The sequence below is a fragment of the Anneissia japonica genome, unplaced genomic scaffold (assembly GCF_011630105.1).
Source record: "Anneissia japonica isolate Jap-2015-1 unplaced genomic scaffold, ASM1163010v1 scaffold287834_len5846547_cov211, whole genome shotgun sequence".
Lineage (NCBI taxonomy): Eukaryota > Metazoa > Echinodermata > Crinoidea > Comatulida > Comatulidae > Anneissia > Anneissia japonica.
Genome location: NW_022704992.1, coordinates 3,746,837 through 3,765,391, shown reverse-complemented (window position 1 = coordinate 3,765,391; position 18,555 = coordinate 3,746,837). Strand labels below are relative to the sequence as shown.

Sequence of the window (18,555 nt, the reverse complement as noted above, 5' to 3'; positions counted from 1 at the left end):
GTCTAGAATTGTTTTTATTTTTTTTATTTTTTTTTGCCTAAGGGAGGGGATCAAGACCCCTGATCCCCCAGATCCGCCAATGTGAATTGCGAGAAAATCCAACTCGGTCGGGGACTGGATAAACACTCTCTTTCCCCTCCCTCTCCTCCTTCTTCCTTCTTTCTTTTCTTGCATTTCATTCCGATCATACAAAAATGTCCATAGACATTATATATTTTCTGTCAAAAAGTGTGGGGGGGGGGAAACGCTCCCCACCCCCGGTTCCGGCGGCCATGCCAAAATAAGCCTTTACCAGAAATTCCACTGAGGGTAGTGTCTGTTAAGATTAGTTGGGTAATCAAATCCGATTAAAGCAATTGATCTTTCACATTCTTTTTTACATGCGTATAGTTGAACCAATAGGCTAAATTAAATTTGAACATTAAATATAACAGGTGCCATATTTGATGTAATTTAAATCAGAGATACAATAATACTGTAATAGGCCTGCTTTGGATGTAACAATGAACATAAAAGACAGAGTATTATTTAAAGTAAACTCCGTTGATTAACGTTGATCTCTAAAATCATTGAGTACGTGTTATTATGGGTACATAAAGCTACCTTCTGTACCACAGTAAATTGCAGAATAGAGGGCCTTAGATTACTGAGAATGATTGAATATCTTGCTTTGTAAATAATCATAGTTGGATATGTAAATGTACGCGTATCTCAAATTTCAAGTGTATGCCCATGGTGGTCGTAATGTGCTGAGATTTTAAATTCTCATTGAACTAGAACGCGTTCCTTGTGAAAAATTATTACGCGGTCAGTCTGTTGATATAGGTCTAGTTGATATAAGTCTATAAGGCCTGTAGCGTAATCGTATTTCTAAGCTAACTCATCTTGATTTAAGGTTTAATTAGTTAGCAAGTACCCATATAATAAAATTAATATAATCAGGGAGTTATTTCTCTCTGATATGTTGTACTTTTAAAATATATTGTCTTCTAAAAAATAATTTAAAAATCATAAAAATCAATTTTAAAATTAACTTGCTTATTTTGAAGTAAGATCAACGTATACCTGACGGTTATACCCTCCGAATCAGACGGATCCCCAAATTTTTTACTTTCAGAGTGCACTCTTGTCATAACTTCAAACAAATAACTTTCAAAATAAAAAAAAATTGAGAAAAATAAATTTTGAGTCTAAGAACGCCATTTCCGACCATCTAAAGGCGGCCATAATCATACTTTTCTTACCTCAGCCCCAACCATGGTGGGACTGAGGTAGTAAGCCTATAGACCCTCCATCTCTGAAAGTCCCTCTCCGAGCACCCTCTATTTCAAATTCCTGGATCCGCCACTGTGATCGCTTCTGAAATTAGTACTAATTGGCCTACCTACTTTACTTTTGCCATTACTCAAGAATAAATCCTTACAAGATTCAAGATATTTTCGAGGAATATAACGTGGAATCCAACATTACTGTTTTTGTTTGGTGGAAATCCATTATTGACATTCTATGTGTAGAGTTTCTTATTATTGGTTACATTATTTCGTCATACCAGTCAACATCCCTCACCTGTTCATTATTCTTGTTCATCTCTTTCCTTCATAATTTGAGTTCTTTTCTGATCTGTCGTTGTGGGTTAACATTATAATATCATTTAAACGTGAAGCAAGCAAGAAATTTAATAATATAAATCAGGATAGCCGTTAACACTGTTAAATTATATATAAATCAAAGAAAGAAATTATATATAAATCAAAGAAAGGTAAATACAATGTTCGAATAAAGGACATAATGTACCTGGCGGTTATTTAATTTCACTGTTCCCTGGTTATTTGAATCTGTTCGACCATGAAGCCTGTGGTCTAATGGTTGCGACACTCACCTTCATAGCGAGAGGTCACAGGTTGGAATCCCACCGAAGGCATTTTATAACACAATAAATTTATTTATAGGACAGCATTCATTTATTTATAGGACAGCATTTGTTGAGAGCTGCTACACGATGTACCATTATGTCCTTTATACGAACACTTTCTTCGATGATTTATATATATATATATATATATATATATATATTTATATATATACATATTATGTATATAAGATATATAGCCTATATATATGTATATAGGGTATATAGCCTATATATATATAGGCCTATATATAATATATGTATATATAGTCGAGCACTGTTTCTACCATTATTAAATTATTTACGTAATTATATTATTATTATTATTACTATTATTATTATTATTACTATTATTATTATTATTATTATTATTATTATTATTATTATTATTATTATTATTATTATTATTATTATTATTATTATTATTATTATTATTCTACGCAAGTGAGAGTGAAAAATCAGTTGCTTCTAATTGTACTTGAATTTAAAACGAAGCCCACCCAGTGACCCAGTTGGTTAAGGTGTCTGCACAGACAGAAGAAGAACTGGGTTGGAGTATTTTATTTCATTCAGTTTCTCTTCAATGACGTTTTACAATTTATAATACAAGCATTACCACATGACGGTTTACAGTTTATCTCTTAAGCCGGGCAGCACACACTATCCATCCATCTCCGCTCTGTGCAAGCGCTTAAAACGTAACTCCGGCTTTTCGTCGTCGATTCCCGTTTAAAACTGGGCACTCACTGCACCGACGACCGTCATACGACGAATCCAACTCCGTTCTCTGTGAGCGCTAGACGACTCGACGCCGTCTGCTGACTGTCGGTGGTCTGAACAGATCGTCATAACGATCCGTTGCGCGAACGTCGTGCGGCCGCTGTTCAATAGAATCGCAGTAGGTGTCCGGCTTAAGACAACTAAGATTAAGTTTGTAGGGCTGGGAGAAGGCTCGATGATTAAGAGAGTGGGGTCTTAACTGGCAAAATAAGTTGAAAATGAAGTGATTATTAACTATTTTAGCGTAAATATTTTTAGTGGGAGAGCCACTTTCTTAGTGGTGCGCCCCAAACCACCTGTAGATACGTCACTGCGAGCTACATGTGGTAGGCCTACAGAATGTGAAATGTCTATTACTTGGGATTGCTAAGCAATGTATCATCACCGTTGGAATGTCACTTTACAGTCATTGAATTGTCTGAAGTACCTATCCACATTATTAACCTGTTGGCATGAAAATGTAACACTAACAAACGAACAAACGGTCGGTGTTTGTGTTGCGTATTCCCTTGTTTAATTATCTCATTCAAAATGTCATGAAATACACTTACGATCATTATACCATTATACGACAAAGACCCAACATAACCCCAATTGAAAAGTACAAAAAGAATTGCATAATAGAAAATGCATTATCACAAACACAATCTTCAATAATAATATGATATTAATAGTAGTAAGAAGAAAAACATCATCATTGAACAGCAGCTGCAGCAACAAATAACAACAGCTATTATAAGAGAAATATATCAGCTATACCATACCTGTAAAAATAACATTTCATTATTGTTGAAAATACATCATTTACTATACAAAGTTAATGAATTATAACTTAATAGCGTTATATTAAGCTTATGTAATAATCATCGACTTTCAAGAACATAAATCATTTACTCTTCTCTCATTGCAGTCTATGAATACAACACCACACCGACCAATTAATAATAATAATAAAAAATACAGAATTAACCTATCGCATTAATTTGCTAACGCTTCTCTAAGAAATTAAAAACAACACTGTATAGCGATTCAATGGAAACGTAACCAGGCTTCCGATTGGATGTAATGCAGTGTGCGGATAGCGGTAATTATGTCTACGTGCGCGATTACCGGTTAAGTACCACTAGCTAGTATTTATTTTGTTCTGTTGACTGATCTCATATCTATCTTATATTATAATTATTGTAAAAACCTAATAGGCCTATATTGTAGCATTCGGATTTTAAAAATAATTTATTTAATTCAACTTTAAGAATAAAGGCCAAGGATATGCCAAACTGGGAATTTAAATCACTTTTCTAATTGGCAAGTTCAACGAAATTGAGCTTATGTGCTTGGTATTTTGGACAAACAGAAGATGATAAGGACTATCTTGGTAGAAGCACGAGGACAAAACACTTGAAGTCTTTCAGCTACATTTGGATCAAAATTAATTCTTAAATCTTATTAACGGTATTCAATAAAAGTCTAAAAGCTAATTAAGAGACAGCCGGCCTCGACGTAGCAGTTCCCGAAGGTTTCTTTGGTAATTATGATACAGATGATATTTTGGTAAATAACACAGAAATTCAAACACCCATTGACTAGGATGATTTAAATCGGCAGAGAAACAAAAAAGCTACAAAATGTACTCTTTTTTTTCCATGTTAATGTGACCTAGCCCCTGTAAATAACCAGCTAATCAAATGGCTAAAAATAAATGTTTTATAGAAAGAGTCACAGAAGTCTTAAAACTTTCATTATAAATAAATTAAACAGTAATAATAATGAAGATGATACTCATTCAATCAATCATGAATAGTCTTACCTGATGCAATCATGATGCCCCGACTGCAAATGATTACTCATTAAACCACACAGAAGTTTATAAGGCCACGAGATTGCTTGGGTCGAATTTTGTGGTACTATGGCCTCTCATACGAAACCCCGATAAGTGTGCCTATGGAGTCTGCCCAATGTCTTGCCAGTAAGCATTAAGACGCCATCCATTTACTATCATTTTGTAATCTGAAAAGCCAATTTACTCGTTAATATCATCCACAATTGCCTAAATCAGAGATCTATCAGACGTTATAGGGATGAATTTGCTATAATCCTATTTAAAGTAGAAGTGTTGCTTGCGTAATGTACAATTCTCCTTACCTCTATCCATTGTCGTCAGTTTGGTTACTATTATGATTTGTAAGTCCCAATGGGCCAACTCTAAAGTAGGCCTATTTTACTTAATGTCTTTCAAACAGCGTAGGCCTACAGCAATTGTAGATATTTTATACGTGTGATTTAATGATACATGTTCACACACAAACACACATACATGAATATCTTGCAGATATGCAAGTTCCATGGATGGAACTGGGGTGGGGGGTGCGGAGGAGCCAGGGCTCCGTCGGGGAGAAAAAGCACAATTCGTCAGGGAGAAAAAAAAAATTATATTTATTTTCTAAAATCGATTAAATAAGTCTTTGAAACCCCTAAATTGTCAACATTTTCGGGGGCTTCACCCCTAGACCACTTTGGAAACCTTTTAAAAGCTCGACGAAGCCCACTTTGCTTTCGTCGGGGGAATCAGCCCTCCTTCGGGGACCTCGGGCTCCCGTCGAGCAAATCCTGGCGCCACCCCTGGCAAGTACTCAACACGGATATAGCTTTACACAATCCTCCATAACGATCACTATTCATCTCATGTGATGAGTGTTTTCAATAAAGAACACTAATAGAAGAATACAAGTCAAGATCTGATTTCACTGTTCATTCATGAGACAATTACATTAACTAGGTTACCCACTCTGTGTATCAAACAAAATAATCTTTACTGATGAATCTGTGATTATTACGCCTTCGATATAGGCCTAATGTGCTGGTCGCAAGTAATCGTAATAAATTTTGTGTTTATATTTCTGAATTGCACTGTTTTTGCCTATCGGATCAATGAACACTAATTTTATTTTTACCATGTTGTTAAAATGACAATAAAGTATCGTATCATATCGTTTTATTATACATCTTAACTTTGTACATCCCCTTTAATAGTAAGACGAGACTAAAACTGATTACAAGACCATAAAAGAGCAAACCATGCAGACAGAACAAGACTCGAGCCAGTTATTATGATCAAAACCAGCAGACGAGATCCAAGATATACAAGAACGGCAGCCAGTAAACAAAACAAAACCCGAGACCCAAACCTGTAGACAACTGAAACCCAAGCCAAAATGTGAACCAAAGCAACATAAATAAACTGAGAGACAAGAACCAAACCACGATTGTATTGCATTAGAATTCCTCGATGTGAAACACACGCAAGGAACCCACGAAGATCCGAAGGACTTTCCTTCTGGTGGCGAACTGGGCACTACACCGTCCAGGGTAGACATACCCCTACTCTTTTCAGACCAAGCCAGCGAGTTTTAGTTGTTGACATTTCCATCTCAATAATTTAACTGTTATATCTGCTCTTACTTTACTGGTGATCAGATTAGCAAAATGTAGGACACTATAGTCTCCTCTCTAGGTAAGAGGTTATCCTTTGGTAAAAATGTATGTTCAACATATTAAACGTTCATAACGTCAACTATCTGCTGCTACTAACTCTCTTTTATCGACTGTGATATTTGCTCGACGTGAGAAACCTCGGCACATCAAAATACAACTACCTGTTAACGGAAGTTTCGGTATTTACATTTAACAACTCGCTTAAACGTCTACTGTGCAGTAAGGGAAGCGCATGTTGATCTTGATGTTGACGCACAGTGCGACGCGGGTTATGAGACTAGTTGACGAATCGTACTGATCCTACAAAACACAATTGTCGTAAAGATGGTCGTTACACTAAGCTTCTTACTGTTGGCTATGGTACTCTACTTAGATGTTCATTTCACATAACTCAACGACCATTTGACACAATAATTCTAAAGTTGATGATGTTGTTCTTGCTGTTGCTGTTGTGTTCTTAATGCTGCTGTTGCTATCTGTTATTGTTATTGCAGCTGTGATTGTTATCATTGTCGTCGTTGTCATTTTTGTTATCTTTAACAATTATTTCGATATTGATACTGTATTCTTATGGTTATTGTTATTAAAATTACTGCTTGTTATTAGTAGGCCTATAGGCCTACTTAATAAATAAACAAACACATACATATTTGTAAACATTACACAGCGAGTTCGTAGCACAGTTAAAGTTTCATGTTTCAACTTGTCACTACTTTGGTATGAGTATCAATTTAAAATTCACAACACGTCATTTTTTATGTCACGAATATATAATTTTTATACTCTGGATAATAAATAGTTCGCATAAATATGTCATTGCTATTATAATACTTATATAAATTTATAACGCGCATAACTGTAATAACCTTAATGCTCTTGTCACATTTTTACCCCAGTCAATGAAACAACCGCCAAGGAGCATACCATCATGTTGCAGCAGTAATTGTTCTTGGACCTAACAGATACCCGCTAATCACGCCTAGATGGTGAGAGACAATCGTAGGTAAAGTGTATTTCCCAAGGACACAAGCGAAATTTACAATGGCAGTTCGAACCTCCGACCTTAAGGTTAGAGCACGATTTACAACCGCTGCGCTTACCGCGCCCACTCCGCTTAGTGTAACAAGGAGGGATAAACCCACTCACACAGAGCAGTTTATAAAAACCCAATTCTTGTTGATGTATGACGTTTTCAAAGCTCAAGAGAGATTTTATCGAAACCAACAAGATGGTACTACCCGAATATTTAACGAGCCATGAAACATACCATCACAGTTATGAGCCACCTAATCCAATGAACCCCGAAAGCGTGTTCCTTCAAGGAAATAAAGGGTCATAAAGACCAGTGGCTCCTGGAACAAAGTCATGTTAGCTATGAGATAAACATTAAAATATCACAAAATAAAATCAGATTTAAAAAAAATTAAAAAGAATAAACAACAGAAAACAATGAATAATCGAACACAGCTCAGTGGCCTATATTACAACCAATTGGAATTAGTAAATATAAGTACTGTATTACGGACAGTAAGTCAATACAAATACAATATAGGCCTACCTTGGAATGAGAAACAGTAAACCTATATAAAAAAATTCAATTTGTCTTCTTCAAGGGTCGGATTTTACCGAAGATTATTGTGATAAAATCTGGACGTGTAAATAAGGTATGCAAAAGAAAATAAACCTAATAAGTTTTCTGGCTGTTACTTAGGCCTATCATTTGTTACATAAAGCTTTGTGAAGTCGCTCATGTACATTTTCAGGCAAATTCTATTAGGCCTATTTTTATATTTGCTTCAATAACATTGAAGCATGAAATATGCAATTGCAATGTATTATTCACAGTTTCTATTAATAAAATAATACCATAGTAATAATATTAGTACGTAATTGTATTCGCTAAATTTATTGCATTGAGGGCGATATCACATTTTGTTTCAGATACGACTGCGATCAAAATTAACATATTGTAGCAGTTTGATTCTTTCCTCTTGAAACATTGCTCACAATTTTTTTTTTTTTTCAAATGCTCTTGTGTTTACTGAACATACCGTAACGTATTGGGATCTTTTAAATGGATACCTAACTGAAAGTTTTGGGATTTAAAAAAGTATTACTAACAAAAGCTCAGACACGAACAGACCCTTTTTGGGATAAGAAAGTTACTGAATGAGTACTCTGATCTTCATGAAATAGCACTACAAATGCTGTAATACGTATGTATACGTATTCATGTGTGTAAGTAAACAGTATATCTTTAAATTGAACATTCAGGATGGTCCTACTGCATAGAAATAGGGAAGATATCTATATAAAGAACTGTATTTTAAATACCAACTTGCTATACCTAATTGGTAGGGTTTATTAAGAGGAATTGATTAGTCAAATTTGTCGAATGTTTAGCCCAATTCAAATACAGAAGGATTGATGCGGAGATTGTTTCAAGAATCTGGTGTTTGGTAAGGCTATGGATAAGTCAGGGAAGGTTTGCACCGTAGCGGATTAAAAATCATTTAGAAAATGGGTCAGAGATTAAGGTTGGTTTTTGAACCGATGTAGGCCTAGTTGCTTATAACTTTAGAAATAGTTAATCATGAACTTGTTTCGAATTAAGAAATTGTGGAAGCAATGTAGTAATATAATCAAAAACCTTACGGGTGATTGAGTTAGGACTGATGGCTTACAAGAAAAAAAAAAGTATAGCTTTTAGTTCTTGTAGAATGCTGGTTACTTTCTTCTGTATTTTAGCGCAATTCAACGCATTGCCAGCTCATCCATTAATGTAATACATCAAATTTATTTAATGATGTATATTAGTATCACCCTTACAAGAATGGTAAGTATAGCTTTTAGTTCTTGTAGAATGCTGGTTACTTTCTTCTGTATTTTAGCGCAATTCAACGCATTGCCAGCTCATCCATTAATGTAATACATCACATTTATTTAATGATGTATATTAGTATCACCCCGACATAACGTCAATGCCAATTCTAAATGTCAGTCATGAAAGTTATATTACTAATTAGCTTCTACTCTTAGACATCCGTAAACATATAAATGATAAACCATACTTATAAATCATTTGATGAAGAACCGTTTAGAAAGGGCGAGTTTGAATAGGGAACAGTTCTAATTTATCTGTTCCCTGGTTTGACAAAGCTCAGCAGAAGAGAGCTGAGAGAAACGTGATAGCGCCAACGTGCGCCTACTGTACATCAAAAGCTTATGTGATTGATATTCAATGTCCGTCCGTCCATGTGGTCAAGTGTCTTGCTGCCCTCAGCGATCAGATAACTACTTTACCTTAATATTTGGTTTAAATAAAAGACAAAATAGATAAAGTAAGAGCTTTAAAGGTTACATTTATCAAAAATAATCGTAACCATTTTTAAAGGTGGTTTCAATAACAGTAGTCCTATGTCCATCTCAAAGCTGGAAGTCGTTTTGTATTTTTAACAAAAGATACACAAACTATCATGCTGAATTGCCTCGCTCAGAATAAAAATAAAAATAACGAGAGTGTGTTTTTTTTTAAAACGTTGGTGTTTCGTTTTGCACCATAGCAGATATTCTCAGGAGACAGATATTAGGCCTACTTTAAGAGAGTTGATGACGATTGAATACTGCCTCCTAACAGTGTTTAATTAGCCGTCGAAGAGAATTAATTGAGTGATGCATTTGAAAACGACAAAAAAAGTTTAGTTTTTGATGGAGTTGCTGCAAGCAATTGTTTCACTATAAAAACACAGACCTATATAACACATGGCAAGCACAACACTGAAGCTTATGGTGCTAGGATATAATCATGGCATCGAAATTAGTTGTAAAGGTGTCTATTTTTGAGACGTGGAAAAGCCGTTGATGATGGATTTTACATGAACAAGAAGATCTTGTTTTGCTATGCAAAGTCCTGAATTAAGTATAAAGCAAATTAACCTACTTGCTCCCTCTCCCCTCATAATAACTATGATCTTGTAAAGATTACAACTTAGTAACCTCATAACTTTCCATGGATCTTGGGAAAGTTGGCATTAACGGATGATTTCTATGTGATAATAGATAGTGCTATGGTATTATGTGGAATTTTTGCTTCTCATTGACCTATTAGTGCGGTAATGCTGCCTCGATCCCAAGATTACTCCATTGAATTATGATAGTGTAAACCATAGAGAAAAAAAGCAGGTAAACTAAGCTGTAAACATAAGCTTTATTCCCTCAAAAGACAATAAGAAAAATTAAATAAAGCAATAACATAGCTTCCTCTTTGGCTCAGATCCTGACGTCCGTCATGATGTTTTTTCTCACTGAAAATACTAAATTTTCACTACCCAAGCCCGTTAGACCTATAAGGTTAGTGTTTAGAACATAATCTTCGTCTTCCAAGCTAAAAGTCTTCCGACATTGCGAATTTAACGAAATCTTGTCGGAGCGACTTTTGGCCAAACTGCGCATAGACCTGATTTTAAAAGATTTATTTTTCTGATTATAGTTGAGAACATAACACAGGTTATTCTTGCAATGGTCAAAGGTGTCAGCCAGCAATTATTTTAAGAAATGTCTACGATTTATATGCAGAATTTTCGGGCGAACAGTCACATGAGAAGGATCATGTATATCTATAGGCCGAATAGTTTCCGAGTTGTTTACTAAAGCATCCCCGTTGAGTAATTTCAGACACATTTACACACTACATTATTAAACGGGTGTTTTCATGCGTGATTTCGAAATCTCTCATAACTTGGAATGTTTTCCAGAAAAAAATAATGATAATAGTTTAACGTAGACGTAACATCCATCGGCAACGTTATTTTCTTTAAAGATGGCGATTATGTAAACTAAAATTATAAGAATAAAAATCAGGAAGGGGAAAAAGTTCTTCGGCCCCTTTCGGTCATAGTCATAGATGCACCAAGAAACGCGAGTTTCTGGGGTTCATTAAACTCTTTTCAACTTCAATTTGATATTTTAGACCAAATTACTTTACTTGGTGCTTGGAACTTTTCCACTATCCGAATCTATTGCCCAGATAAACTGAAATTTAAGTAAGTTATAATTGGCGATATTGTAAAAAGTTGAGACAGTAGAATTGATAACGACAAGCTATTACGAATACAGGCATGAAATTGATCGTTCATGAATGAATTTTAACACATGTAGATTTGCTTCAGGTGAAACCCCTCAATGCACTCAGTTGCTGACAGACAGGTGTGTTGGTATCAATTACGGAGAGGAGTGCACAAATCTTAAATCTAATAATCGGTCATCACGCAGCATTAATATTATTCTTGGTTGTTCCCTCAATCGCACATTATCACACTATGTATCTATTTATTTGTTATTAATTTAGTAAACTTCTCACATATGCAAAAATACATAGGTGAAGGAGTCGAACAAGCAGGTGATGAGCACCTCCCCAAGGGCTCGCTTCTTACAATAAAAATACTAAATAGAAATAGAAATATATATACAAAATGACGGTACAAACACCGAAACAATAAAATTTGAAAAAAAAAAATTAAAAACGTCAGGAAGTATGCTAAAGGAAAAACAGTCACGACGACATAAGGCAAACAAGAATTGCCAAAGAGAATATAAAAATCATTTAAATAGAAATTGCCACTGTAAATTTTCAACATAGAAATATGTAGAATAAATAATAAAATCGATGAAAATAAAAAAGTATCGGTATTAAAGAAATTTATGAGGCTCCTTATTAGCGCCAACTCCGATTGTATAGTAGGCTCTTGTAATAATTATCTGAGCTTGGGAATCAAGTTTTGTGTTACTGTCTTTGATTTGTTCAGCTTTTCGTGATGGTGATGCGTTTGAGAAAAATCAAATGTAAAGAGGCCTATTTGTAAGTTTATACTATACGTGTTAAATGCTTGGATGCGACACACTGTGGCAAACAAGTGTATATACTTTCAGAAAGAAAACATTTGTAAATGATTCCATTTTCCTGCTTCCCGCTGTTTATGTTTTCTCGAAATTCCAATCTGAAATGTATGCTCTTATACACTGTAATCCGACGATTCCGCTTTGCAATGTATTTTCGCCCTGCACTGCAAATCCGCTCTGTACTTCAGTTTGCCCTTTGAATTATTGTCCATTATTATGTTTTATTATAGGGTATGAATTGTCTAATGCGTTACGAACTAAATAACTAACTATAGGGTATGAATTGTCTAATGCGTTACGAACTAAATAACTAACTATAGGGTATGAATTGTCTAATGCGTTACGAACTAAATAACTAACTATAGGGTATGAATTGTCTAATGCGTTACGAACTAAATAACTAACTATAGGGTATGAATTGTCTAATGCGTTACGAACTAAATAACTAACTATAGGGTATGAATTGTCTAATGCGTTACGAACTAAATAACTAACTATAGGGTATGAATTGTCTAATGCGTTACGAACTAAATAACTAACTATAGGGTATGAATTGTCTAATGCGTTACGAACTAAATAACTAACTATAGGGTATGAATTGTCTAATGCGTTACGAACTAAATAACTAACTATAGGGTATGAATTGTCTAATGCGTTACGAACTAAATAACTAACTATAGGGTATGAATTGTCTAATGCGTTACGAACTAAATAACTAACTATAGGGTATGAATTGTCTAATGCGTTACGAACTAAATAACTAACTATAGGGTATGAATTGTCTAATGCGTTACGAACTAAATAACTAACTATAGGGTATGAATTGTCTAATGCGTTACGAACTAAATAACTAACTATAGGGTATGAATTGTCTAATGCGTTACGAACTAAATAACTAACTATAGGGTATGAATTGTCTAATGCGTTACGAACTAAATAACTAACTATAGGGTATGAATTGTTTTGTCACCGATGCCACAATTTTAAAAAATCACGTTATTCTTAACTAAAAGTGTGATTCTGTCAGCAAATGGTATTATACAGTAAATGACGAGTATTCATACATTGTAAGTGAGTGGCTATCAATGCCCAGTAACTGGTAAATGCTCATCATCATGCGTGAGGTCAGCCTCGTTAATTGTGGCGAGAGTACAAAATGCGCAGAAGCAATTCAATATAATGACGTCACGCTCAAGATTCATAAAAAAATGAAAGCTTATTCATTTACGCCATCTATAGCTTTAGACAAGACCGCAGCGGGTTGCACACCAATTGAGTGGTCAGACACCTCAAGAAGTGACGTCTGCACAGCAATAATATAAATGTATAATACTTCCCAGTAGTGAAATTAAAGCCTTAAATGTGAGCTCTTGCTCTTTATGGCGATTATTGGCGCTCAAGTTCTGTACTTCATTTCGAAGGTTTCAATTTAAGGCTAAGCCCAAGGCAACATCACACAGTAGGACTACGTTTTAGGGGCCATAACACCACTTTACAGCAAAAACATAGCACAATATAATAGTAAATAATTCCGAAAAAGTATTTTTTGTCAGTACAGCTAAACTAGTTTTTCCAATAAGCAAATCATTTCTTTAAGAATTCTAACAAGTGGAAAAGTATGGCCAACAAAAGTAAATTAAAACAACTAATGTGTGCAGCCCGCCTACACCATATTCTGCTAAAAATCCCCACAAAACCTATTGTCTTTGCGACACGTCACCGATCATCATGTGAAAGTATTAAAACTAAGTTTAAGGTATATTGCATGACGTTTTACAATTATAGTGGACATTTCAATTTTCACCATAACCTATACAAACTTTTTATAGGATCTGTTGTATAAGATTGTGTGCGAACCACAGTGTAAAATAAAAAATTCATTTTGGCCCTTTGGACCATTTTTATGCCTACCCCTGGTTTAATAGGCCTATCGTTAAAAGACTTAGGCCTAATTATAATTTAATGTATACATATACCTTTAAGGATTTTGCTGGACTGTTTGTTTGACGGTGAACAATAAATGCTTTAGGATATTTACTCGGTAATATATATAACAACTCGTCATTTCGGTCAGTTGGTTTCAATATTCCCCTGTTAATACTCTACGATATTTTTTGTGATAGTGATACAACTGACTGATGCCAACTCTGCAATATTCGATTTAGGGAAATTATATTTTGATTTGATACGGAAAAGTAGGTTTCTACTCATGGGACTTAATGAATGGTTTATACATAGGGTGGCGCTGAACTACAAAGTATCTGTCGTTGTACTACAAAACTACTGTGTTTCAATAAATTCAAATTCTCGTTAGGCCTATATTTTTGTATTTATCATTGTCCAGGCAAAGAGTTTGCACACATCAAACAGATCAATTAATAAACATGTCATTTTCTATTACGACATTTCAACATCTTTCTATTCGTGAAGCGGCTGCTATCGTACTCTTTGCCCAATACATTACCAGAGAAAACTATGGAAATTCCTAGTCATAGACCAGTGATTATCAGGGCCTTCTTGATGTGTAGGCCTATAATGTTTGCCCTCTGGCAGATGCTTTTTAGATTATTGCATATTATTGCAGAATAAATAGAGTTCATGTCATCGACCTATTGTGCCACATTACAATTCGAATGTCGATGTTAATCAGTTTATTTCCGTCGCCGTATACGCGGTAGGGAGCTTTTGATTACAAGACGATGGAGGACTAACGTCACTAAGAAGTCGCCTGGATTTTCGACCAATCTGGCCGAGTTTCTAAATTCGAATTTGTGCAGAGAACGCAGAGTGGTCACGGATGAGTGAATCTGTTCTATATAGGGTTACGTCGTCGCGTAAACCTCTGCCGAGTGCGTCTCACAGGTCCATGCTTTAAGCAACTCTCACACTATCACGACCTATATGCACTGCGATCAGTATACGACCGACACCGACCAGTGAGAGAGCTGCTATGAGCAACTTGCTCGTGTAGAAGAGAGGGTCGTCGATGGTCGCGGAGTTTTCAACATGTTGAAAAAAATATAGTGGTCGGTACTAGTCGCCAGGTCCTCTGCTTCCGGTCAGATACGACCGTAAGTCGGTACGGTCGCATTGTTAGGTCGCGATAATGTGAGACGTGCTTAAGGCATCTCTTCAGAAACAAAAGTACGGTATTAGATATTACTTTTCTGTTGATCCGTACACTGGAATCATGCACGTTCATGTTCCGTTCCTAACATGCATATTAGGCATTGAATATTTAAAACATAATCCACATTTGTATGCAATTTTTACGCATACTATGTGTAATATCCATATTTAACACAATTATAGCACACAAACATGGTAATGAAATGAAAAAAATAAGAAGAATGTTTACGCTTAAAAATGAATAAATCCATATCATAATAATGATAATAAAAATAATTATAAAATTTGTTTTCACAATAGTTAAAGGTTAAAAAGGTAAGGTTGGCAGGTATATTTTAGTACGGTAATTAAAATTGAAGGTACTATAGTAACCATAATCATAATCTCAATTTGAATCACATGTGCAACCCTGACACCTTGCATACCATCGTAAAATGTGCCACATCTTATTAAATAGTAAGCCTACTTATCACGTGATTTGTGATTTGTAACTGAGATGGCGTTTTCTCTTATCGCATGCGCAGTGGTGGCTGAGTCAGGATGTAAACGGATACGGTATGCACGCTCTACTCGAAAGACTCCACTCACAAGCTAGAGGGCTGGGAACGCATATGACCTCTATTGTCAATCAGGTGCCCAACCCTAGTAGGGGTTAAGGGAGTAGAATAACGATCTAAAAATTTTCTTATTATTCCAAACGTTTTCATAATACTTTGTGAGTGAAGATTTTTTTGTTATGAAATATTAACGAATAGGCAAGCGTAGCATGACATTTATAGACTTATTTGAATTTAGCAGGCCCGTGGCGTGTGGGGGGGGGGGGGGGGTTTAGGGTGTTACAACGAACCGCCCAAAAACTTGAGAAGGTCCGCATTTTAAAAAGAAAAATAGATATATTTACAATGTTCTCCAGAGTATCGGAGATTATTAAGTCACGTACGGGCCTGCTTAGGCCTATATTTGAATTTGTTTTGGTAGCCGGTAATCAAGAGATTATATTGAAAAGTAAAGTCCAATTATTTCCTCTTAAAAGACATCGTACGGATTCTTTGCACACAAAAACAGCGACAAATGAATCATGTCTACAAAAGTATTAAATAAATATATCCCCAGACTTTTATGGGTTGTTCTTTGAGTCCTCACACACAAAAAAGCCAACAAACCAAAAAAAGTCAACAGATTAAAAAAAATAATAATTATTTTCTATCTTTTGTTTACTCGCTCACTGTCACTGGGTTCAGGTCCATGTTCACGTGGATAAAGCCAGTCTCCTGGGAACCCAAAAGTAGGAGAATAACAGAAGGGGTAGAAGCAGAATAGATCCACCGTAGTTTGCGCACTGCACCAGCTACGGACAGGTTAGCAACTGCCGAACTGCGTCGAATATCCGAATAGAAAACTCACAACGAATAAGTAAATTACAGTGGTATCTCCGAATGCAGTTACGGCACCAGTAGCGTGACATCGGTACCCCAAGTCCGTCCACTATCTGAATGCTTAGAAGTAGAGCAAGCAAAAATTACACCTCCAAGGCCCGGGAGGGTAAGACAATTAAAATTTTAGAGTAATTCTACTAATACAATACAATATCAACACATATTTGGATAATAGAAGGATATTAATTGTTTGAGAATAGGCCTATACTCTTGCAAATACATTGTTGAACTCATCTATGTTTAGGCCTAGGCCTACTTATTGTCTGGGTGTACGCACCAGTCGGTCATGACCCGTTGTGTTTCTCCCCTCATAAATAATTGCTTTTCTCCTTATGTTTTCAATTTGTTTGAATTGTAGTTCAAGTCTCGTTGTAACATTTAACAATGTTCATACTCTTAAAGTGATTTCCATTTTTCTGCCCGTAACATTCTACTGCATCCGCGCGCCAGCGAATTGCATTCATTCTTCAACGACTATTAAAATTAAACATCCTGTGATCTCCATGCGACTGGATGAGTAACACGACTACATGTTGACGCGCCAACGCCACTCTGCGTCGACCTAATATGAATACAATGTACTGTCCGAGCCGTCTGAAAAGTTGGATTAAACTCAACTCTCTGCTTAGCAAAAAGCCGCGACCGATGGTTGTACCCATAATACGCCTGCCTATATATATATTTTTTAATTTGACTATTCATTATATACTTTTATCTCATTATCTGGAAAAGTTCAGTCAAATCTGGAAACCAATTGACGTAAACCGAAACATAAGTTTATAGACAATGTTTATCACTGCCCCTTATATTGCCCGTAGTCAGAGTTTTGAATGTATTCTTTTTCCATTATTGCAAACCTGATATTACGATTACTTTCTGTAGCTCTGTTTTTACAGAGGTGTATAATGCGTCCATTGCATTTTTTAAATTAAAAGACGACATTGACTTAAACAGAATTCTTCCGTCTTACCTCCGTATAATTATTCACATTAGTATTGCACACAACATAAAAAAGTTAAGTGAATTGCGAAACTAAACTGATATTCCCATGCGTTGTAGATTGTTTTATTCAGGCCATTTTAATAAATAATTTAGGATACAAGGCCAACAAATAAACTGCTAATAATTACGTTTTGGCATTGACGCATTCGATGTTATGTTTGCTGTGCATTGGTCACCATTGGCGGATCTGGGGGGAGGGGGTCAGGACCCCTGACCCTCCACCTTGAGCAAAAAAAAAAAAGATAAAATAAAAAATAAATAAACAAAGTCAAAGAAAAAAAAAATTAGATCTACCTTTTCAGGACCCGTGAGCTAAAATTGTTTTTGTTACAAATGGGAAAATTAGAAGTCTGGAAAGCTCATTTTCCGCCATCTAGGAATCAAAAATTTTCCCTGGGGAGGACCACGACCCCCTTCCTTTTCAGGGATCCTCAATTCATGGGAAAAAAGAATACGTACGCAACTACTCAAATTTTTTTTCTGTATGTATGCACAAATAATAGATTGTACTTTAATAAGAATAAGAAGAATTTACCTAAATGTTAAACCTTGAATTTGAAGAACTTATAAAAGGCATTAAAAGACACATCAGAGGTCGGTAAAGCTCATTTCCCGCCATCTAGAAATAAAAATGTCCCGGGGGAATCCGGACCCCATTCTCTTTGGGGTTCATCGATTCATAAAATTGTTTTCAAGAGGGGAAACCTAGAATTTTGAAGAACTTAAAAGTTATTAAAAGACACATCAGAAGTCTGGAAAGCTCATTTCCCGCCATCTAAGAATCAAAAATTTCCAGGGAAAGACCCCATTTATTTTTTAGGGTTTTTTGAAAACATTTTCAACCCCCTCCCCTCTCTCCCACCCCACCCGCAAGATTTGAACCCAGATCTACCGCCTGGGTCTACAGAA

General features: G+C 35.6%; 1 protein-coding gene across 1 annotated transcript in view; it reads right to left on the bottom strand.

Moving 5' to 3' along the window:
- Positions 1–14,164, bottom strand: part of LOC117104970 (ras-related and estrogen-regulated growth inhibitor-like) — a 33,159-nt gene extending 18,995 nt beyond the window's left edge. Inside the window, exons 1-2 of the mRNA XM_033245949.1 lie at positions 14,056–14,164; positions 4,497–4,696 (exon numbers count right to left, since the gene is read on the bottom strand). Of these exons, the coding sequence (XP_033101840.1) occupies positions 4,497–4,509 (13 nt within the window). The 5' untranslated portion in view covers positions 4,510–4,696; positions 14,056–14,164. The remainder of the gene's footprint in view (positions 1–4,496; positions 4,697–14,055) is intronic.
- Positions 14,165–18,555: the final 4,391 nt, after the last annotated feature.